The following is a 24,686-nucleotide window of genomic DNA, read 5'->3' on the forward strand; positions in this document are numbered from 1 at the left end:
ACAAAATACACATGAGAAGTGCTACCTTCAGCTAAAACTTTTTGGAAGGTAACACCAAATTGAATATAGGTCTTACCACCAGAAAGTCAAAGCAGAAAACTAGACAAGATAAAAAGAACGATTGAACAAAAAGACATACTACCACTATGCACAGTTAATGTTAACACGTGTCAAGAGTGTATGCACTGGCAAGGGTCTAAGTGAAGACCTTATTCGACATCACGCCGATAGCGCCAGCAAAAGAAGTGCCAAGGTGCGCACTACCAACATGGTGTCTAATAAGGTATTCACTTCGACCCTTGCCTGCACATACGCTAGGAATTCTGAAGCTTGGCACCTGTGCTATGATCAACAGTTGATTATTGTATCCCAAGATTCAAAATTCCTGTAGCAGAAGCTTTAGAGTACATTCCCCAAAAAGAAGCTTGGCTATCGAACTGGGCAAAGAGTTGAGAAGTTAGGAGGTGCAGACAATCCAAGAAGTGTGAAACAGGTGCAAGATCTTGGACCAAAATTTTCGGTGGCCCCAAAACCTGACGAAGTCAAACTTGTCTGACTGGTCAGAGACACCACCAGCAAAGCCAAACCAGCTCAAAGTAATCATGTCACTCTCGAATGCGTTGAATCACTCCCAGCAAAATTGACATGCATCCAGCGTCCTGAACTTTCAAGTGTGGTTGCTTCACTACGTCAAAGCGACTTCAAGCTTCTTCTGACCGAAAAAGAAGGAGAGTTAGCCGCGCTGACTTCTACCGCCTACATTGAAAAAGCTGATAGTGCCCTTAGCAACTTTTGGCTGGCGAAAACTTTCACCCAGTGAAAGCGAAGAAGAGAGCCCTGATATTATGTGAAGATTCAGGTCTTTCCAAGTTGTCAGCTTTGCCCAAGAGCTCCAAAGAGCTTTGTCTATCGGCTTCCTTCACAGTGAAAATTCACATACAGTGTCACCCTTTTCGACGACTGTTCGGGCGAAGTTGTCACACAGCAGCGTTGCTTAGGTCAGTTCCTGCAAAAGGACCTTTCCATGTTAGAAGTAAACAACCCGTTCATCGTTAGAAGACCCTGCGAAGTGTATGTTTCTGAAACAGCCATGCCCTGAAAGAGCCCAAGCATTCTCAATAGATGTAAAAGACCCGTATTACTCGTTGCCTCAGGCCACTCTAGCTGAAACCTTACAAGAAGAAATTGAGAAACAATGGCCAATGAGTTTTCAAAACGCAGTTGGCACCAGTGTTTCCAGGTTTTTAGAACATTTACTTCGGAAAGACTGTCATAAAACAAGAGCGGTATTATATGCAAAAAGAGTGAATGTGCATAGGGTCTTGCATCGTCCTCATCTTGAATAGGCCCTCCAACAATATTCAACCCCCATGTTTTATTTGTGAATTGTGTAGATTAAAGTACAGACAGACAAATGCAGCAAAAGCGGCAGTGATAACGGCATGCAGTCAGAAATTATTCGACTTGGAAAATTCAAAATACAAGAAATAAAATTGCGACCGTTAACTTTCGCGGGGTCACTTGACCACATTTCACTCGCCCATGACGTCGGAAGGCTGCCCCAATGAAATACTAATCTGGAAGGGCCTACGTAGGGAAAGCTCACACCACATTGTTGCTTTTTTTTTTCAAAGTAATATTGACCTTGTTGCCACAGTAAAAAACGTGGTGCCTGATGCCTGGCTTATCAGAATGTGAGCTGGAGGTGCTGTGTCGAAGTGAGGTATTTTCTGCTGTTCTTTATAACATTCCGAGTCACTCCCTTCTCTTACTATAAGAAAGAAACTTGTGGAATGACCAGGAAAGTGAAGTACTGTCGACCCCGCGCGTTGTTCCGTGAGCCGCCCGACAAACAACAATGATGCACTGCACCCCTTCAACTAGCCACCCTACCTTCAACAGCGCACATGCGAAAAAAGACAGCTCGCAAACTCCCAAAAGCAAGAAGAGGAAAGAAAGACAGAGAGGTCTTTCGTATTAACATCCTACCCGCACAAGCCAGAAATCCAGCGGCGAAATGGTAGCCAGTGTGTCTGTCGTGGTTTGTAGTCGCAGTGACAGTGGTGATCCTTCCCATTTACGATTTGGAGCGATTTTTGGAGCAAAGAAAAGTCTATTTTGGAGCAGATTTGAAGCAGGAAGAACTGTGTTTCGGAGCAGATTTGGAGCAGACAAAACAGAATTAGGATCACTTAGTGCAAAACACGTCTAAATTTTCCGCAAATATTCTTACTTGTGTTCAAACTGAAAATAGTGCTGCAATGTAAACAAGGAGAGAAAGTAATCGGGTTCTTAGCACCAAGGTGTTACATTCTGGTTTTACTGCACTGCACAGGATGTGCACATGTGAAGCGTTATAGCGACAAGAACAGTCGCATGTGTTCTTGACAAGATAAGCATGCCGCATACTGTTTCTGCAATATGACAGATGTCATAAGGTCCTTCCAAAAAAGTAAATCCCATTCACAAAACCAGCAGTCTAGCAATTAAAGAATTAAAATGAAAAAAACTCAATTGTTGCAAGTGGGAATGTCCTGTTTGAAATTGGTTACGTAGATAGTGCAGTAAATAATGGCCACCACTCACTGTGGATGATGCTCCACACTACCCAATAATTGCTAGAGGTGTGAGCACCCAGTGACACTTGAAATCTAGAAAATTTTGGGCTCAGCACTTCCAGTTTTCCAGATTCAGATAAAAAAGGTATTCTAAAAATTAAACTGGCATGATTTAAACAGCTGGTACAAGGGGTGGGGTCGGTCCTCCATCTAAATATGAGGAGGGGAGGGATGCATTTATTCAAGGCAGCCATGAAGGAGACGAGTCCGTTTGTCAAAATATTCGCTTTTGCGACTCGCCTGTCACCTTATTTTTCACCTAGATATGCTGTGAAGGTATTAGCCCCGGGCTACCGACATAGTTCGGGATTAAGTACGGTGTTCCACGAACAGGCAAGATGACAGATGGCGACCGACTGGTTAGATAGAAGGAGTGCTACCATTTTATTTTTTGGGGGGGGAGGAGGGGGGAGGAGGTAGTCAGTGTGCAATTTCTGAACATAGGGTGCTGAGCTCGCTCCCAAGCGAAGTTTTCAACAAGTATGAAGGAATCACTTGTGAATATTTACAAGCCGGGGAGACTTGTTTTAGCCAATGTTACTATGGTTTTACCTTTCCCTGTGCTAGCACATACTCAAAGTATCGACGGGGTTTCTAGCATCACCATCATGTCGCCCGATCCCCTTCACTCAGAGGCCGATAAGATGAGATCCCCCGCCACGGTCTTTTAGGCCGGCCGTCAAATTCTGAACAGGGAGGAAACGCCCCACCCGTCTTTAACTCGAGTCAAAAGACGCGAGAGAGAAGGGGGGTCTCACTTGCACCAGCTGCGACCTTTGATTTTACGAGCACAGTCCTCACTGGCGCGCACGTTATTTAGCCAGCGTGAAGAGTGTTCGTGGAGCGGCCATACTCTCTTAATAAACCAACGTTTTCTAGATTTGCGCGAGATCGAATCCTAAAGAGTGACCTGCCAGCCTCACTTCGTATAACATTGCAATTTGTTTCTACTGCATTCATCGCTTCACCTGTGCTGAGAAACTGACAGTTTTTTTTTTGGTCTACTGACGACAACACAGATTGCTCTAATAGCGTTAAGGAGGTGTGAGAGCACTGGTTCTTTATTTATGGCTGAATTCGCGTCTTAACTACAATGTGCAGTGGTTTGGATCTGTCAATTTGGAAATCAAGATGCACGACGAGCCCTTGCACATTCGCAAGCTCTACTTGGATATTAAGGCTTAACCTTACAATAGGCATAGCGAAGAATGTTGCGCAGCATGATCAAGAGGAGTCTACTTTTTTTTTGGGGAAATATTAAGCAAAATGTTTCACGGCCACAATTCAATTTGCGGGAATAGGAAGTTTCTAGCACACAATGCCGATACCTGTTGCGTATTGGCCACATTGACTAAAGTATGGTACGCGGAGTGACTTTTCTACATGTTATCGCCAGTTCCATAACAAATAACTGAGGCTATCAATGGCATGCTAAACTTTCAACAACAAAGTCATACACAGAGGCGCAAACTCTTTGGTTAGCAGTGGCATTATGAAAAAGCTCTAGTTGTGCTTGTTGCGGCCAAAAATAGTTTTGGGCCATAAAAAGTCCGACGCCGTATACAAAGGTGGACTAGCGAACTTTGGCACAGTTTGCGCAAGCTGTACTCGAGTGTGCGCAGCAAGGCGCAGAGATATGGAATTGTAGCAAAACGGCGCAATTGGCGCAGTTGGATCACCACTGCAGTGATTTTTTTTTTTTTTTGTTCTAGCCACGTTTTTTCAGGGTTCGATGAAAAAACATGGAAAAGAAAAATGAAACCGATTAGTAACCTCAGTTTTGATCCTACACCAGCATCACTTCTAACATTGCGTTTATCCAACCATATGACAGCAACTTTCCGGCGTCATTTCCACCCACAAAGTTTTGGCGAGCACCACTATGGGGCGATGCAGTAGGCAGCGATGTAGTGACTTTATTGCATGAATTGGGTACTAAATCAGTTGATATCGGCACTTATACTTATTCTAAAACTATGTCCAGCTATTGGTGTAGGCAAAGCACTATTAAAGAATAGGTGCTTCAATAGTGCTGGAAGGCCTTCTTAAAAAGGGCCCTGCAAAACTTCTTTAGCGTGGTTGGAAATTGCTGCCGATCAGCAGTAGGAGCTCCCCAGAACACGCAAGCCAAATATTATAGCACAGCATGCCGTTTGTAATTCAGAATAAATTCTGAAAGTCAGCTAAAAATTGCTTTCTGCTTTTCTCAACAAGTGATAGAAGAAGCTCATAAATTAACTCATCATAGCCGTTCCATCAGCCATTAGGCGAGTGCAGCATGGGAGTGCTCGGTCACTATAGGGATCGCCGTAAAAAGCCGAGACTTGTCCATGCATGCATGAGCAATCGCACTCGGAAGCTGCGTATTCAAAGAAAAAAAAAGAGAAAAAGAAAGCGCACAAGGACAAAAGGGGGGCGTAATGTATTTGCTTTCCCCACGCCACCTCTCCTTCCATAGCTTCCAGCACTGTGATAAGGACTAGAGATGCAGCCTGCAACAAATCTGCAACAAACTCTGCTCGTATTGGACACATTCGAAAAATTTTTGCGGTGGTGAATTTGTGAGGCAATAAGCTCCTTCAGTGGATACATTCTATGGTTAAGTAAAAAAGTGTTGTGACTCGCTTTTGGTGAAGTGCAACAGATGCTTGGAAGAGAGCCTAACGACGATCAGGAAGGCAAAAATTTTTCGCTTTTTCGATGACTACCTTGTTTTATTCCATGCGAATCCCGACGAAGGCAGTATGATGACAGACAAGATTTACAGCAGCTTCTGAAAAATCTTCCCTGGACTATCCTTCACCAGGGAACTACATAAAGGCCAAAAACTCGCTTCTTAGAACTCTTCATCCACAGACAGACACACCTGCTGGTTGTATACCCTGTGATTAAAAAAGGACCTTCCACCATTTTCATCTCATCACTCGAAGCTGGTTAATCGCGCCATCACATTGACCACCATGAGTCCATGTCCCCATCAAGTCACTTCGAGCTTCACCCTTCAAGTTCACAGGTTGACAAGGGCTCGTTTCTCTGAACAGTTCCTGGCAGGAGTTATTCTGCACGAATTTAGGTTTCCAAGAAGAGAAACACCGCTGCAAGCTGACCAGACCAAAGTTTCTGTAATTCCCTACTGCACAGAGTCTCCTACCAGGTGAAAAGCGGCAGCGCGAGCGGGCGTAGTTTATTCTGCTCCTTTAAACTGAACTTTCTCTGCAAGTTCTGGAAAATCTGCGTGCCAGAAATAAAATGCAAGTCCTTTTGTTCCCTGCAAAACAGGTGTGGTGTACGAGATCCCAATGCCACGTGGAGGCTTGTATATCGGTTGTGTTATGACAAGAACATGCCAGCGATCTTAGAACAAAGACAAGGTGCAGTGCAACCCCCTTTTCCAGCAGGTGCACATTATTCACTCCAGAAATCTATGAAGCCAACCAAATTCAGCATGTGTCCGTGCACCCTTGATAACAAGGAGATCAGCTATGTAGATGCGACGTATAGGCACATGCACTTTTTCAATCCGCAAAAATAATAAACTCATTTGTTCATAGCTCTTCCCTGCGCATTTCTTTCCGTCGCCTCCTTATTCACTTAGACTGTGCTTTCTTGTTTGTTATATACTTCATTGTATAAAAATATGCATTTGCACATGATTTTATCTCGTATCACATAGGTAATGTTCATTCTAGGGCCCTTAGAGGGACACTAAGAAAGAAACAAGGTTTTTCACTTATCAGTATATTGTTCTTTCACGATAGTAAAAGCATCATGCTCACTATGAGAAAACGATGGGTAAGTGACACAACGCACAAACAAGAAATGCAAGTGGCAATGCCACCTTCCTGCACCAGTCGCTGTCATGGTGTATATCAGGGGTCTCCCACAGGTGGGCCGCACAAGACTCTCTTTGTCCTATAATTTTTTCTTATCAATTTGAGATTGTTCGTGACACTGCTAAAAGGTGCTCAAATTTCTTCTCAACTATCGTCATTATAGGCACAGATATCTGGGAAAATTTGTACTGACCCATGTTGGTACTTAAGTGTGCAAAACAGACAATATACAAGAGAAGATGTGGGTCACTCATCCAGTCTAGGCCTTCTCTTGCATCTGGTCCGTTTTGTTCTAGATATCATAGAGATTAATACTGATTTGTTCGGGCGAGGCACACAGACACTAATGGCCTTAAGCATTTTTGTTTCGCAAGACCCCACCGGTTCGCCTTGTACTGAAACATATCCGCAAAACAACTATTACTTCTGAATTTGTGTCCAAACCCGTCATTGTGGAGATTGATATGAATATTTTTCTGGTGCCCCGATGCCAAATCCGCTTCAGAAATGACCCATATATGAGATATAGAAAGTCCTCCCTTGAAATTGAACTGACAGCATGAGCCAGTAATTTGCTAAAACTAGGACAACCCTGCAAGCTAAACTGGTGTGTGCAAATAAAAAAAAGACAAACACTGAAAGAAAAGAAGGCACTGCGTCAACAATCATGCAAGGGGACATGCGCTGTTAATTAGCAATAACGAAAACATGCCTTTGCCTGTGCATTGTCAAGCCTGCAAGTATTCATTGATTATCGAAAACATTACCCAAGACATATTATTGGGCAGAAACACTGATACCACAGTCGTGAACTGATGGAGGCTTTCTATATATGTAAGAGGCAATGCTTGTGTTAGCGACCTGTATATTTCATTATTTCATAGCGAGAACACATTTTTGCATGCCTTCCGGTAATATTTTTGTTTGTGACCTTGTAACCACTTCTGCTTGCATATGTGTGCGAGTACACATAGAGGAGTGATAACAGTTAGTTGAAAGTTTCCACCTGTCTCCGTTCTTTTTGTGTCTCTGTTTTTCTTTTGACACACCGGTTTGTCCTGAAGTATGAACCAAACTGCCCAGCTACAAGTTGTATTGAGCAAGACACTGCCTTCAGACAAATCTTCTGCCAAAGGATATATGCTAGGACTCATTCTGCGTGTCTCGCTCTTGTGAATATATGCTTTTGGATCCAAAAGCTCTGCCCCATCTTGCAGAACTTCAGGTTTTGTTAAACAACATTCATGATCAATAGATTTTGTGGAGCTTAGCAAACAAAAAATGCCATTCTTGTGCAAGTTTCAATGTAACTCCTGCGCTTCATGTGGCTGTGAAACCTGTGAAAATGCGTAGCATGAGCCACTCCCTTGGCAATTGTGCACTTGTCGAGATGATGCGTTGCGGGTATCACTAAATGTTTTGGAAGAGTTTCTCGCAGTTTTAGGTAAATTATTGCGATTAACTTTCAGTTACTTCTGTAGTTTGTTTAAATCTTGTTAGATTATTCTGCACCACCTTTGAGCATTGGTAGCCTTGTTTTAGGCTTCTATTGACCACTACGTGACCACATGACACGAGAAGTAGGATAAATGACAAGACAGGCCTCCAAGGTGCTATGCACTTAAAGGCTCTTAAACTGGTATAGCACATTACGAAAAAGAAGAAGTTGTCCAACAGACCGACACAAAGAACAGAGCATTATGTCCCAGTGCTCAGTCCTCTTGTGCCAGTCAGTCAGTTCAGCTGTTTCTTCTGCGCTATACCAGTTCAAGTACAACAAACCAACTCGCTCAATCTTTAACTCTTGAGCACTGAAATGTTCAACTTATAAGCTGGCCCACCCGCACCGATCCCGGCGTCTGGCGACTCCTTGACAGGAACATGGATGGCGAACAGGACGGCTGAGTGAGTTGCTCCGGCTCAACATCGAAGGGATTGGCAATGCTGCTGCTGCGACAAGCGCTGGGAGTCGCCCCAGCCAGCGCACTACTCCCACTCAGGGGTGAGCCAGGGAGGTTGTTCAAAGAGGCGGCAGTGTCCTCGGCACTGGTGCTACTGCTAGCGCTTCCACTGTCACAAAGAGAGGTAGCCAGTTTGTTTTCAAAGTAGCATGTAGCACTATGAAGGCTGTGCAGTCAGTTAAGAGTACAAACAAAAATTCGTGGCCTAGACAGCAATTGCAAAACATCTACAGCAAATATAGTTTAGAAGGTATTTTAAATGAACTTAGAAGTCTGCATGCACGATGGAACGCTACTGTGGTATTGACTACCTCAAAAGTGATGCCACAGTGATTCTTCCTACTTACCTTGCATCACCACCCTGCAACAAGTTAAGATGGCGTCATAGAAACCACTTTTATTTTTTTGCCGCATTTCTTGTTCTTAAGACTTCTGGATGCAAACTACGCGGAAGTGAATCACAGTTTTGTGCTGACGTAGTGCACATGCTAGGTAGTGATAGTTACACCCAGCGGCTAGTATTTGAAGCTCTCTCAAACCGAAACAGAGATTGGCAAGTAATGAGGAGCTTGTAATGAATTGTCACAAACTGCAGCTAATGGTGTGCCATCTTTTGACTAACAGGCCCCCAGCAACACATTGCAGTAAAAATGGTCAAAATTTTCACAATTGCACCCCTTACTCAACACTGCTTAAGTACCGCAAGCTCCTTTTGCTACTTCTGCACAATGCTGGCAAGGAAGAGACCACAAGCACTGAGCAAATCGTTAATAATACATTTTTAGTTACCTAAAAGAACACTGACAGAAAAATTGTGTATCTTGTTTTTTCTCTTGCTATAGGTAGCTTAACACGGCTGAAAACCTCGCTTGCTCGAACACGCCAAGGTTCATTATTTGGAGACTGTTTTATACCACTCAGTCACAGCTTCAGTTTCAGAGAGCACTGAAGAGGCAGTATCAAAGAGGGTTTTGTGAAAGCATAGCTAGCAGCGAGAGGACACAAAACCACATGTGCATGAGCACCACATTGTAAATATCAGTGACCCCCTTAAAAATGCCCTACAAGGACTAGGAGATCAACCTTTTTACTTCTGTGCAAGTCTGCTCTCTCTTTTCTTTGAAAAAGCCTGCTAGGAAAGAGTGCTTGCACAAATTGTGGCAGCCAACTTGAACTCGCGATACAGGTGGCGGTTGGTTGTTTACGCGAAAACCAAAGATGCATTTTGCATTCAGTGGCACGACAGTCGCTTCAAAATTTACTTTCAAAATGTTCCATGGTAGAATGCAACTTTAGAAGTACGCAGTTTTTCCTCCTACAAGGCATATGAACTAGAGTCAGCACCAACGGACGCACACTGCAGACTGACCTCTAAAGCTGGAGGTCTAGTTTTCGGAGAACATTGCCAACTGAATAAGAAGAATTGTTTCCTAAATGATCGAAGTGATTGGCTATATTATTCATTGATATTTTGCAGATGATGCGTGTGTGTCCACACAAATCTTTCCCAAAAGCCATCTCGCCTTTGCAATTTTGGGTCCGTACTGCTCCAAGTCTGTTTATATCGTTTTTGGTTAAAATCATTTTTTATGTTCGATTGCTTCAGTGAAGGCAGTACCCTGTCTGACAAGATAATAGAAGGCTTCTACTGAAATTTGTACCTTCTAGTAATTCTCACAGTGAGAAGATAATTATCAAATCTCCCTTGAGTAGGCTGATGAATTCATTTCGTAAAGAAATACAGAATGACCAGTCATACAATATTTACACGATTACGTTATTATTAATAATTGCTGTAAAACACACTGCTAGTCGTTCAAACACTTCCACTTGCTTTAAATTTTGCCTCCAGAACCTAAGGATCAAGTCATGCAAGTTTCGTGCTTTCGTAGACAATCACGATATAAGCCACAGAGAATAAAGCAAAATGTTTAGCTCTGCCTGCACGCTCTCGAACCAGTACTGCCCAGTATTGAAGATACATGCATCTCAGATACTCTGGGTATCTTGTATCTGTATCAGGATATGCCTCGCAAGACGAGTATCTGTATCTGTATGTTGATACATTCCATAATGTATTGTGCATCTTAAAATTATTTTATTTTAAGTACATTACTTCATTTTATGTACTTGCTACATTAATACCACGCTGCCCATTTCAGCAGTAAGAAAAATAGAGGCAAGGGGTAGCTGCTTAAATTTCTTTTTCTGGCATGGTATGTGTTCCCATAATGCGGTATGTGTGCGGTGGATGTTGATTAAGCAAACCAGTGTGGCAGCATAGCGCATATGATGTCGCGCTGCTATGCTCGAGGGCGCAGTATAGATTCCCACCCATGGCAGCCGCATTTCGATGGAGGCAAAATACAGAGAACACCCGTGATTTATACGCACATTAAATAAGGCCAAGAGGTCAAAACTAGTCTTGACACCCACACCACGGCATGCCTCGTGATATTGCTTTGTCTGGCATGCAACCCCTTAGCAGTTATTGATGTTCATAAAACACTTTTATTCTAAAAAGATACGGGCAAGCAGAAAAACTAATACACTAGGTTGGACAAATTAAACGACTAGTAAATAACAAGTGACAATTCTCTGGTGAGGCATAAACTCCAATGTCGCTTCCACACAGCAGCCAATGCAGGTAGAGTCTTTACCGTATTGGCCGACACCAGAAAGCTAAGCTTCGGGAAAGTCCACTGCTTTATTTGCAACAAGTGCCATGTCTAGCACAAATTAAGTTAAACGGAGGCATCCAAGCATCAAGTATCCATTGGGTGCGCATTTTTTACAACAGCTTGAACTGCGGCTTCGGCGAAAGTGCCTCTCGCAAACATTTCGTAGAATAGGCAGCAGGCAGCTTTCTTTCTACGAAACTGTTTGCAAATAGTGTGCACTGTCTGCCCATCGTAGCATTTAACATTACACGGTGGCATCAAAAGAAGGTTGGTGGTGGTGGTAAAAAAAATTGCTACATATGCCACATGCTGCACAACATGCTCGTTTTACTTGCAACAAACCTAGATGCTAGATCTATGCCACAATGCTAGATCTACCTAACAGACAATATCACGATATGTTGACATGCCATGCTGTTTAATTCCTGCTACCTGAATTCAAAGAACTCTTCGAATCATCATAAGACAGCTAGCACAAGTGCTTTCTTAGTAGCCTTTCTTTTAAATCCCATGTCTCTAAACAATTTTCACACGCGCGTGCGTGTGTGTGTGTGCGTGTACGCGTGTGTGTGTGTGTGATTCGATATGTCTTTATAACGTGCTGCCAAAGGAAGCTTCGTGATTTACCCTTGCTTTTAGTGTCCCTTGGTTTTCCGCTATTGCTTACACATTTATATTTGCCTTCGGTCAAGATGATTTAGGAAAATATATGCAATTATCATGTATAGGAGAATACAGTACAAACAATTCTGCTAAGTGCTTGGTGAAATGGCAAATTTGAGTTCGCATTATCAAATGGAAACGATTAGGAGCCATTTTAAAGACCTTGGGATGAGGATTCTAGAAACACTGTTATACCAAACGGTCAGTTTTTCTGACAAGCTCCTAACGAGCCATTTCAGGCAATTCTTCATAGGCACTGAATTGTTTCATTGTCTTACCTTAAATGGTAAGTTGATGATACTGCATACTTAATTGATTGATGTGATATGTGGGGTTTAATGTCCCAAAACCACGATATGAGTTGGAGGGCTCTGGAAATTTCGACCAACTAGGGTTCTTCAACGTGCACCCAAATCTGAGCATACGGGCCTACAGCCTTTTCGCCTCCATCCAAGATGCAGCCACCGCAGCCGGGATTCGATCCCGCGACCTGCGGTTGAGTACTTTAGCCACTAGACCACTGCGGCGGGGCACTTCATACTTAATTGTTATAGCTCTTTGGGGTACTGCCTGTTCATGTTTGTATACTTGTTCAGTATGAATGTTTGACACTGAATGGCTTTTCTATTCTAGTTACAAGTGTTTTCCTTTTTCAGGCCTATTTTCTTGCTATTACTAATTACCGTGTAATCAGAACAGACACATTCCACCGGACATGTGTCACAAAAGTGCAGTAGCGCTGTTGTCGGGCGTTTGGTTTCGCTTGGTAGACAAATGCCGCTGTGCCTACCGCAGTTGCTGCTGTGTTTTCGCTGGTGTGTGCACTGTTTGTGGCCGTGCAAAGAGGAGAAAATGATGTGATTTGCACGGGAAGGTAGAACAAAAATGAGCCAGGTCTTCCTATCTTTTAGTTTTCTGTTGACGAAAACCGTTGCAGATCAGCCACAGCTGTGAAACGCAGAACTTGCCTTCGTTGCCGCTTCATTAGTCATGTTTTGGAGTGGCTTACCCAGAAAAAACAAGTACCTCTTTCAGGCGATGGAATAAGCCATAAAATTTTTTTATAATAAGCCATGGAGGAGTATCAAGCACGTTTACTTCAAAGCATGTTAACATTCTGGATAGCACTGCCATATGCGAAACATTTTTCATGGTTACCATTGTTGATATAACTGCAAAAGTCTTCGACACATCAAAACAATATTGTCATACTCGCGTGAACTAAAGGTGTCACTCCGTCACCGAGCCAACGATCGAGCATGTGTTTCTTTCTGCGTGGGTTCATTAAAGTAGCAGGGAACGAAAGGATGACTTAGACTCAGCTTTTTCTGATTATATGCGGCTGTGATGACGCACCTGAGACAAGAGTATAGGGCAGGGCTTTCTGGCTGTGGTACCCTTTACAAGAGTTTCAAGTCTGTGTGAATTCCCAAAAAGACATCACTCTGAAAACTTGCCGAGTCTGTCTATGGTTCGTACGAGATTCGCAGTGTCGGCTTGAGCATACGAATTGAGCCGCGCACCTTACTGGTAACCGTATTGTCCACAGCATGCAGTTGACGCATTATAGCAAGCGTATTGTGGATGAGTGTCACCAAGGTTGCCCTTGTTGTTTGCAATATAATGTAAATGCAAGGTCAAAAGCGGTATCAGCGTCTGTACAAAAGCAGCAAGAGCTGGCCGGGTGTACGGGCAGCGTCGCAGCAACAACCAGGCAGTCTTAGCTCGTGTCTCGCGCCAACGTGTCGATGTCGCTTTAGTAGTGGGCATTCCTCTTCACTACACTTCGTCCCCCGTCGGAAAAGGAGCCACCCTGGCGACTCAAGGTGAACAGAGTACGAGCGGGTCGTAATAAGGTTTCAACTGCTGTACGTGAACAGTTTCACGACCCCAAAAGCGCTGGTCTGTGGATGGCATAACGGGTTCGACGATGTAGTTAACAGGTGAAGTCTGCGAGACAATGCGGTAGGGTCCCTGGTATTTTGAAACAAGCTTCAAGGAAAGGCCTGTAGGCACAGCGGGAACCCAAAGCCACACAAGAGTGTCCGGAACAAAGTTAGCGTACGGCTGGTTATCGTCACGTCGAGATTTTTGTCTCCATTGGTCGACAGTTGTAAATGACTGGGCGAGCTTACGGCATTCCTCGGCACGGCGGGCAGCTTCAGAGATAGGCGTAGACTCGGAGGAATCTAGGTGGTAGGGTAGAATGATATCTAGTGTGGTGGAAGAGTCTCAGCCATATAACAGGAAAAATAGCGAAAAGCCCGTAGTTGCCTGTGGAGCAGTGTTATATGCGTATGTCACAAACGGGAGAATGAGGTCCCGATCGGAGTGGTCCGAGGCAACATACTTTGATATCATGTCCCCTAGGGTACGGTTGAATCTTTCCGTCAAGCCATTCGTCTGCGGATGGTAGGCGGTGGTAGTCCGGTGAATGATACGGCATTCGGCAAGGAGTGCGTTGACGACTTCAGAGAGGAATACACGTCCTCTATCGCTGAGAAGTTAACGCGGTGCGCTGTGACAGAAAATGAAGTTCCGCAGGAGAAAAGAGGATATGTCGCATGCTGTGGCAGCAGGCAAAGCGGCTGTTTCTGCGTATCGCGTCAAGTAGTCGACAGCGACAACAATCCAACGGTTTCCGGAAGCCGTGAATGGAAGAGGCCCGTACAGATCGATCCCAATGCGGTCAAAAGGCCTGGTGGGCAAGGGATTGGCTGGATCGGACCAGAGGTATGATGAGACAGAGCTTTCCGTCGTTGGCACTGTGAGCATGAATGAATGTACTTGTGCAAAAAGGTGTACATGCCTCGCCAATAAAACCGGGAGGAAAGCCGAGCGTATGTTTTGAAGATGCCCGCATGTGCGCACTGAGGGTCAGCGTGGAAAGCTAAACATATTTCAGCACGAAGATGGCATGGAATGACGAGTAACCATTTTCGGCCGTCGTACTTGTAGTTCCTGCGATAAAGGAGGCCATCGCGGACCTCAAAGTGAGCCGCTTGACGGCGCAACGTCCGAGAAGATGGAGAAGTTAACGGGTCCGAAAGGAATCGCAGAAGAGTGCCGATCCAGTCATCCTTACGTTGCTCAGACGCCATGTCGCAGTTTTCTGGGAACGCAACCATTTCGTCCACGGCAGATAGACATGCAGAGCTTTCGAAGGACACAGGTGAACGTGATAGGGCGTCGGCATCAGTGTGACGTCAACCAGACCTGTAGACACCAGCATGTCGAACTCTTGCAACCGCAAAGCCCAGCGAGCTAAACGGCCGGAGGGGTCTTTCAATGTGGATAACCAGCAAAGCGCATGGTGATCGGTGACTACGTCGAAGGTGTGACCATATAGGTATGGTCTAAATTTACCTAGAGCCCATATAATTACCAGACACTCCTTTTCTGTCAAGAATAGTTCTTTTCCGCTTTGGTGAGGGTACGGCTTGCGTATGCGACTACTTACTCCTCGAATCCTGATTTGCGCTGCGCGATCACTGCGCCGAGTCCAACACCGCTGGCATCGATGTGTACCTCAGTCGGAGCAGACGGGTCAAAGTGACGCAGGATTGGCGGCGAGGTTAACAGGCGGCGCAACTTTTCGAAAGCATCGTCACAAGCGAGTGACCAAGCGCAACTTTTCGAGTCACTGCGCAGAAGTTCAGTCAAGGAGGTGCTGATCATCGCCAAATTCCGAATAAAGCAGCGGAAATAGGAGCAGAAGCCAAGAAAGCTGCACAGATCCTTCAGAGATGCAGGTTTAGGAAACTCTGCAACTGCCCGAAGCTTGGTGGTGTCAGGAAGAATACCGTCTTTAGAGGCAACATGGCCGAGGATGGTGAGCTGATTTACGCCGAAGCGGCATTTCTTCAGGTTGAGCTGAAGGCCGGCGTCAGGCACTGCAGTACTTCATCTAGCCTGCGGAGATGCGTTGGAAAATCTGGTGAAAATATGCTACGTCATTCAAGTAGCACAAGCATGTTTTCCACTTCAGGCCATGCAAAAGATTATCCATCATCCGCTCAAATGTTGCGGGTGCGTTGCAAAGACCAAAAGGCATGACACAGAATTCGTAAAGGCCATCAGGTGTGACAAAGGCCGTCTTAGGCTGATCTTCATGTGCCAGAGGGACTTGCCAGTAGCCACTTCGTAGGTCAATAGAAGAGAAGTACTCCGCACCTTGGAGGCAGTCAAGGGCATCGTCGATTCTCGTTAAGGGATAAACGTCTTTTCGAGTTATTTTGTTAAGACGACGGTAGTCAAAACAGAAGCGAATTGACCCGTCCTTCTTTTTAACGACGACTGGAGATGCCCAAGGGCTATTCGAAGGCTGGATGACGCCACGCTTGAGCATGTCAGCTACTTGGTCATCGATAACCTGGCGCTCGGCTGCAGACACGCGATAGGGTCTTTGACGCAATGGCGCATTGGTACCTGTATTGATGCGGTGACACACAGTGGACGTGCGGCCGAGGGGAGTATGCTGGCAGTCAAAGGAAGAACGGGACTTCTCCAGCAGTCGTAGAAGCTGAGCACGTTTCGAAATGATTAATGTGTCGGCGATGGAGCTGCTGTGTACGTCAGGCCTAGTAGTCTGCGGCGAAGAGACACAAGTTATTCCGGCGACTTTGTATTTGGCGGAAGGACCAGACGACATGTCAAAAATTGCAGAAGGGTCGAGACTGTAAACCCACCCGACGCACTCACCCCGAAGTAGTGTTACAGGACATGACAAGAGGTTCGAGATGAGCAGTCTGCTGACGCCGTCATGATGTTCTAGAAGGGCATAAGGTAGCGGTGAACACTTGCGGCGAACGAAAAGGGCAGATGGCGTGAAAAGGGCACTCGACTCGGCGAGCGAGTTGCAAGATACCATGGTAAGGGTGAAAGAGTGCGGCGGTATGATGACGTCTTCAGCAACAAATAGTTTGTCCCCGGTTTCAAGAGCATCATTTAACGGCGCGTCGCCAAACACTTCAAATTCTACCTCAGCGCGAAAGCAGTCGATAGCGGCCTTGTTAGCGGAGAGAAAGTCCCAACCCAAAATGAGGTCATGGGAGTAGGAATCCAAAACTAGTAATTCAACGACATAGATGAGGCCATCAATCGCGATGCGAGCAGTACAGGCAGCGGCTGGCGTGACGTGCTCTGCACTGGCTGTACGAAATGATATGCTTGCTACTGGCGTCATAACCTTTTTGAGCAAGCAGCAGAGTCTGCACTGATCACTGAAACTGCGGCACCAGTGTCGACAAGTGCGAGTGCAGCGACGCCGTCCGCATATACGTCGAGAACATTCGTTGGGGAAGAGAGAGGCCTTGGCCTTTTCACGGGCGACGCAGTTCCTGCCTCTGGAACTGTGGCAATCAGTTTTCCCGCTCCGGCGATGAAGGACGACGACGCATCAGGGATGGCGAGCGGCGTCGAGGTGATGGCGAGCGACGCTTAACAGGAGGGCGGTGGTCGGCGTATGATGACATGCGGTCAGGAGGCTGAGATCTTGTGAACAAAGGGCGCGGAGGCACATAAGGGGCAGGTTCGAAGCTCTGGTGGTAGCTCTGGTGGTAGACAGGGACGCGTCGACGGCAGTATCGCGCTATGTGGCCAGGTAGGCCACAGGCAAAGCATATGGGCCGATTGTCGACTGTACGCCATTGTCCACTACTCTGGGGGGACCTTGGCTGAGCGAACCGAGCAGTAGTAGGTCGCGGTGGCACGGCTGATGGCAGTGACGTAAAAGTCTGAAGAGGTGGTCGAGCAGCCACTTCAGCATAGCTTAGAGGTGCATTTACCTCGGCACAGGCAACGGGGGTCGGCAACGGTGAAGCGTCACGGGCAGATGGCAGAGCCGCGCAAACTTGCTCCTGGATGGCCTGGCGAAGGTTTGCTGGAAGAGGTGACTGTGGTTGGCCGACTGTCGATAGCAGCGATAGCTGACAAGCGACTTCAGCACGAACAAACTCTTTGATTTGCGATAGCAGGGACTCATGGTCAGATGTGGTGGTTAGGCTTGAGAGTGTGTCATCCGCGACGTTAGGGCGTCGCGTGAGAAGACGCTGTCGTCGGAGCTCGTCGAAACTGACACAACTCGATGAGCTCAGAGACGGTGACAGGGTTCTTCGAGAGCAGCATTTGAAAGGCGTCGTCGGAAATGCCTTTCATGATGAGTCGTACCTTGTCAGTTTCCGCCATTGTCGGGTCGACACGCCGGCAGAGGTCGAGGATGTCCTCGATGTAGCTAGTGAATGTCTCGCCAGTTTGTTGAGACCGGCTTCGTAGACGTTGTTCTGCGCGAAGTTTGCGCACACCAGGGCGTCCAAAAACATCTGCGATGCAGGCTTTGAAGGTCGTCCAGGTGGGGATATCCGCCTCATGGTTTCTGTACGACAGCTTGGCAACATCCGTTAAATAAAACATCACGGTACTAAGCTTTGCGGGATCGTCCCATTTGTTAGTAGCGCTGGCTCGTTCATAAGATTCCAGCCAATCCTCAACGTCTTTCTCGTCGGTGCCGCTGAAGATGTCGGGCTCTCGCAAGAGCTGGGCACCGGGACAGGTCCTGCGTGGCGAAGCCGGTGGGTGTGTGAAGACAGCGTCGTCAGGCATGACGGACGGCAGCTTTCGGCTACGCAGTTCCAGGACTGGGGAAGACCGCAGCACTCTCCACCAAAATATAATGTAAATGCAAGGTCAAAAGCGGTATCAGCGTCTGTACAAAAGCAGCAAGAGCTGGCCGGGTGTACGGGCAGCGTCGCAGCAACAACCAGGCAGTCTTAGCTCGTGTCTCGCGCCAACGTGTCGATGTCGCTTTAGTAGTGGGCATTCCTCTTCACTACAGCAAGGATAACTTCTCCGGCACGTTTGTTATATGCGAGGATTTACCCCAACGATTTTTGGCGACGTATTTTAACACCGCACATTTGCATATTGTACCCTAGAGCCTCTTGCAGAATTGGGTCTGTTCTTGCATTAATACAAATCAAAATGCGCACGTGTAATGTAGGCTGCAGCAACAATGACGATGTTTTGCAAATGAGCTACATTTCCGCCATTAAGATACCTCATATGCTTTGATGAGGTTCTCAAAGCTAGAGCTACATGTCAACATAGCTCATATGTTCATTTCAGAACCCCTCGACAGCCACTGCAACTTCCTTTGTTGCGACTGCTGTTCGTAAACATGCGAGAGGCGTCCCGACGCGCTGTTCTCGAAGGCAGCTTGTGCACCTGCTGCGCTAGTTGTCACATGATCAAAAAGGGTGGTGGTGCGCTTTTAGCTGAGACGACTGGGCGTGGCCAACGTGCCATGACAAACGTGGAATAGGTCTATAGGTTGCAATAGCGTAGATAACGGCGCTGCCCGGTGACGATTCACACGACTACACTGCAACGCGCTCCTACTTTTTTATTCCGGTGTGACTGCGTTTAAACTACAACAAACTGATCACCACTCAGCACAAGCTGTGCCACATTTCCTGGTCTCCAAGATCGTCTCGGATTATTTTGTTAAGACCACACGCAAATCCTGCTGTGGCAGCCACACTTTGATGAAGGCGAAATGCTACAGGCCCAACGCCTTAGATTTAGGTGCATGTCAAAGAAAACCAGATGGTCAAAATTTACGGAGCCACTCACTACTACATTCCTCATAATCATATAGTGATTTTGGGAAGTGAACAACTACTATCCAGATTACACACGGTACACTCTAGTTCATCAGAGAGCTTACGCAAGCACCAGCAATAACTCTGGAAGGTGCGATCGCTGATGTATAAAACAAGACACGTTGGGCTTATAATGAGATTACCAAATGACAACATTTACTGCAGCTATCAGTGCACTTTAGCTTAGTTTTCTTGGAATGAGCTAGCCAATAATTTTGTCTCTACGCGAGTGACTGCCACTTTCTGCATTACGCAATACTATAATAGTTCAGAGGCGTTTGGGGAGGCAAATGTTCTCTCGAAGAAAAATTGATTGCACATAAGTAAGTATATAGATAATGAACACTTCCCACCAGCAGATGAGAAAAATATGAAAAGTAATAGTAGTTTTATGTGTTCTACATATACAATGAAGGAAATAAGGGTAAACTTAAGGGTTCCTTGTGAGAACCAATGCTAATGAGAAGTGACAGACAATTATGCCAAGATAAGCATAGGGGATATTATCAGATGTAATTGCAATGTAAATGTGCAGAAAGAAAAGTGTATGAAAAGATAACTTGCCATGGGCAGGAACCGAACCTGCGACCTTTGCATAACACACATTTACGTTAAAATTACTTTTAATAATACCCGCTACACTTTCCATGGCACAATTGTCTGTCAGTTATATACTTCTAACAAAAAAATGAGCACTTAATTTTACCCTTATTTTCTCCATTCATAGCAAGGGTCTCGTTCTGGCAGACTTAATGCCTCCAGGTGGTATGTGAAGGATTATTGGTCAACTGCCAGCTCGTAATAAGATCACATGCTACGCGACGCCAATAGGCAAAAAATGAGTGTCCACACTGACCGCAGTGACAAGGGGCGGTGCTGACTGAGCCTCCCACGTTTAATGCACATGCATACTCAATAAAGTGGATGGGGAGATAGCCGCCTTGGTAGCTTAGTTAGTAGAGCATCGAAAGTGTTATTCGAAGGTCGCAGGTTTGATTCTTGCGCACCGCAACTTATCTTTTCCTCCACTTTTCTTCACACTTACATTACAAGTACATCTATTATTATCCCCTATGCTTTCCTTGGCATAATTGTCTGTCAGTTCTTATTACTACATAGACAATGCATCACAAAATGTGTTGCAACTGACATTGTTGCTGCTGTACACCAGTGATTCGTACATACATGGTCTTTTATGAACTAGATAAAACTGTTCCCCATCATTGATTCCATTGTGCAAAAGCTTCATATTTAGGCTCATGTGGTTAGATGGCAACCTGCTACCTGGTCAGCAACTCAGCTGCGACTCCCATCAATTACAGAAATGACAAACAATAACCGCTGTTAGCGACGTGTATAAAGAGTCATCCTGTTAAACAGCTAAAGCAAACCCTAATAAGCTCATTCAAAATTAAGCTAATATACTTTGAGCAAGAACAAAACTTGGAGATACGAAGAAATGTTTGACTAAAATGCAATGGTCATATTTAGATAATTTTCAAGCAGATATTTCTGTGCATAGGCTTTTGGTACCTCAGTACGGGAGTCTATAACAAGAAATTTGCAAATCTACCGAGGTATCTTAATATGCTATTGGAAAGTTTCGTATCGGATATGAGTGTTGCCCGTAGTACCTTGTATCCATCTCCAATACAATACTGTATATCCTATTGTAATACAATTTCAGAGCCTTTTCAAAAGCCTCGAGCTCCGTACGGCACCGTGGTTGCGGTGCCCGACCCAAAAGGTTAATCCCAGCCGCAGCATTTAGAAAAAGGCAAACTGCCACAGGCCTTGTGCGATGCCAGCACACGTTCAGTTTCCTCTACTATGGCATGCCTCATCATGCTTTTGGCACGTAGAGCCACATATATTACTAGACGGTAAGAGAGCTGTGCCTGCTTGAGCTGATGTGAAGCTCAAGAGTTTTCGCTCTGCTAGTTTAAACTCCTCATTTACTGAATAATAATGCACGGGAAAAAACGCACAAAAAAAGAAAAGACACCATAAAGAAGGAAAGAGGCTGTCAGTTGTTTCTATCCAAAATATAATCTTTGGCCGAGTACTAATGTGAATTTATGAAAAAGCCCGACATCAATGATCAGCCAAAGATAGTGCGCTAGATAGAAACGAGTTTTTTTTTTAATTTTTCAATAAGTCAAGTAGTTATGATACATAGGTAGGGTAAACACAAGCTCCGAATAATATTTGGCTTGCCTTTATTAGATTTGAAAAGCAAATGCATCATAGTGCTTTAGAATGAGCTAACCTTCACCAAAGCAATTTTTTGTAAAATAATTCCCAATGAAAGTGTTCACTGCACCTTGTGTGGCTATGTATTGCAGCTTTGATAACATGCAACCACTTGGAAGGATATGCACGCTAGCTTTAACATAAAGACAATTTAGCCGCAAATTAAAAAGTCCATAAAAGGGCGGATCATGACTACTGGACGAGCGGACTGCTCGAAGCCGTTAGGCAAGGAAGGCGAATCTTGTGTCAGTGTGCCTCTGGTATTGCTGAACTATGGTGAATATGAACAGTCAGATGGCCCTTTGTTATTGTGAACTATATTTTAATCCTTCTTTGTGTATTCATGCATGGTTGCCCAGTTTCAACCTGCAGGCATGATTTCAGTGCTTTTATATTAGGAAACCAGTCTTTGTTTTAGTTGCCTCTTGATTCCCTGGCATGCCTCGCCTTTTTTTTTTTTTTTTTTTTTTTTTCAGGGGCATGCTGGAAAGCAGTCTAGGCCTGCGGATGTCTTCAGAAGCCATGTGCTTATGGGCAATAAAATGAATTCAGAATTAATGCTCTTTCTGCCTTTTTCTCTCTCCTCGTTTGAAACATTTGCCAAGTGTTTCAAGGGGATTTATTTTTGTCAGTGAAGTCCCGGAGAAAATCAAGTTGTCCAGTCAACATTTTCTTTTCTAATGAAATTGCCGGTTTAACAATTTCTTATTTCCAACCTCCATCTTCTCATTATATTCAGCATGAAAGTCTAACCTGCCAACCAAACAAGCTAAGTTGGTTACATAGTAAGAGAAAGCTCACTTTTGTTTTGCACTTGCACTGAAAAAAGAAAGTGGCAGCTAAAAATGAAAGAGATGCAGTGCACAGATGTTTTGCTCTTGGCTTACTTTCTTCCACTACTAAACTTGGCGTGATGGAATTACTAAAAGCACCAAGTTTTTTAGCTGGCTAATGGAATTGCACACATGAACTTAAGCAGATATATGCTCTTTCTTGATACTACAGCAGCAATTGTATCCAATACCATAGTTGCCAATAATATCCTAAGATACCTCAACAGATGCGCAAATTTGTTGTTATAGACTCCCATAATGTTTTCCAGAACCTAAATTTCGAAAGCCTATGCAAAAATGTCAGAAATTTGAAGAATGCACAGCAAGTGTCCAGTATGCTGAAGGTCTTCACTAGAAAAGGATTCGATTAACATTGTGTGCAGGCAGTTTCAAAGAAATGAAAAGCAAAGATCGTTACGGACGATGGACTAGGGTCGAGAATCGATGTCAATAGATGTCGGGAGTACATGGAAGCAGGGACTTAAACCACAGCAGAAAACCACTCAAACTCTGGCTCCTTCTTCTGCCTTCAATTCTAGCTTTTGTTAATTATTATTTACTGCAGCACATATTTCTGAAAGAAAAGCCAACTTCCAGAATAAACTGCCAGCACACCGCAATCAGGGTGTGCTCCATAATTTCCGGGAAGTTGCTTTTGCCCACGCATCGTAAACCGAATGTCACCGCATCGATCTGCAGGATGTATAACTTATCCAAGCACAATACCTTGGGCGTGAGGGACAGCAACTCTCAAATGAGCCGAGTCGAACACAGCATTACGCCTAAAAAGGAAAAAAATCAAAATACTAAACGAAAAAAAGTGAAGAAATTGTGACCCGAGTCAGTGGCATTGTCAGGGGCGGCACATCGGGCCCGCGACTCCCCCCCCCCCCCCCCCTTCTTTTTTGCCATAGCATACAAAGCGCAATATGACACAAGACTCCAACCCCTCCCGGAAAAATTCTCCCTATTCGCCTGACCTCTCAGTAAAGGGATGAGTGAAGATCACAGGGCGAAGTTAGGCATCGGAGACGCGACATTGTCTCGTATTTATTAAACGTGGACGTGTGAGATTATATGTAACACAACTACTCAACAATAGTCGAGCTTCTGAATCTACGCCCTGCGTTTCATACCAATCAACTACTTCGTGTCACGTACCAATCATACATTGTACTAAAACTGTAAACAAACAAACAAACAAAAAACTCACCGTACGAGAGACTGCTTGAATTCGCTCATCGTTGGCAATGCTCCTGAAACTTCCCACAGTCTTTGCAGGTTCCTCAGTGACTCGTCCAAGCACTGCGCGACAGCGGAGACTTCCAGAAAAGCGCAGCAACAAATGTCAAGAATTCGTTGTCGCGCAAGAAGGCATGCTTTTCACTGACGATGCGGCAGAGGTTCAGCGAGGCTGAGAGTTGGCCTTGAACGTGCGGCCACTGTGATGATTCGCGTAATAGGAACGCCCCATCATCTGCGCTTGAACGGTTCAGCACGCGAGATACGACCCGGCATGCCACTGCAAATCTATTGTGCCATACGCCATCCCTACCAGGGAGGACTTTAAGCATAAAGAAAGGGAAACAATTTAAAGGCACCGCCGGGGCCGCGAACACTACAGCGCTGTTTTGAAGCCGCCAATGATATTCTCCACTTTTACAATAGCCAATCAAAAACGGCTTTGCAAGCGGCTAAGCAATTTTGACTTGAAACGACTTGAAGAGGTTGCGCAGAGTTGTGATTAGAGTGTACTAGAATGGGGGAGTGGGTCCACTGTGGCCGGCGGCAAGCGGTGCGGGTGAAGCAAAAACGGCGGAAAATTTGGTGGCGCTGCAGTAGCCTTCTCCTGAAGTGACGTCAGTTTCGGCGGGAGCGTGCGAGTCGTGCGGCGGTTCGGGCCGCACGACGCGCTGGCGGGGACGCTGAGCGCTCGATGTTGTCGTCTGCTCGACGCGCCGTCGTCTGTTCGATGCACCGTCGTTCGTGCGCTGTTTTCACAATTTGTCTCCTGGTTCTTTTTTTACACATTATTAGAGACAAAAACAAGTGACATGAAATAAAATGTATGCTTTTTTTCGTGAACGCGTAGGTTTGTATTTCCCTTTGAGCAAAGCCGTCTGGACAAAGAATACGCGGCAGACGGCACGTTTGCGTGCGCAGATATGTGTCTGCTGGTTGCATAA

General features: G+C 45.3%; 1 protein-coding gene across 2 annotated transcripts in view; it reads right to left on the minus strand.

Annotated features, from left to right (window-relative positions):
- Window positions 1-24,157, minus strand: part of LOC119180657 (protein aurora borealis) — a 221,392-nt gene extending 197,235 nt beyond the window's left edge. The window contains exons 1-2 of one of the 2 annotated variants that reach the window (XM_037431768.2): window positions 23,714-24,157; window positions 8,299-8,521 (exon numbers count right to left, since the gene is read on the minus strand). In XM_037431768.2, the coding sequence (XP_037287665.2) occupies window positions 8,299-8,521; window positions 23,714-23,742 (252 nt within the window). In that variant the 5' untranslated portion in view covers window positions 23,743-24,157. Of the gene's footprint in view, window positions 1-8,298; window positions 8,522-23,226; window positions 23,368-23,713 lie in introns of those variants that run through there. The other variant, XM_075882950.1, reaches the window with a different exon arrangement.
- Window positions 24,158-24,686: the final 529 nt, after the last annotated feature.

Source organism: Rhipicephalus microplus, unplaced genomic scaffold (genome assembly GCF_043290135.1).
Source record: "Rhipicephalus microplus isolate Deutch F79 unplaced genomic scaffold, USDA_Rmic scaffold_14, whole genome shotgun sequence".
NCBI lineage: Eukaryota > Metazoa > Arthropoda > Arachnida > Ixodida > Ixodidae > Rhipicephalus > Rhipicephalus microplus.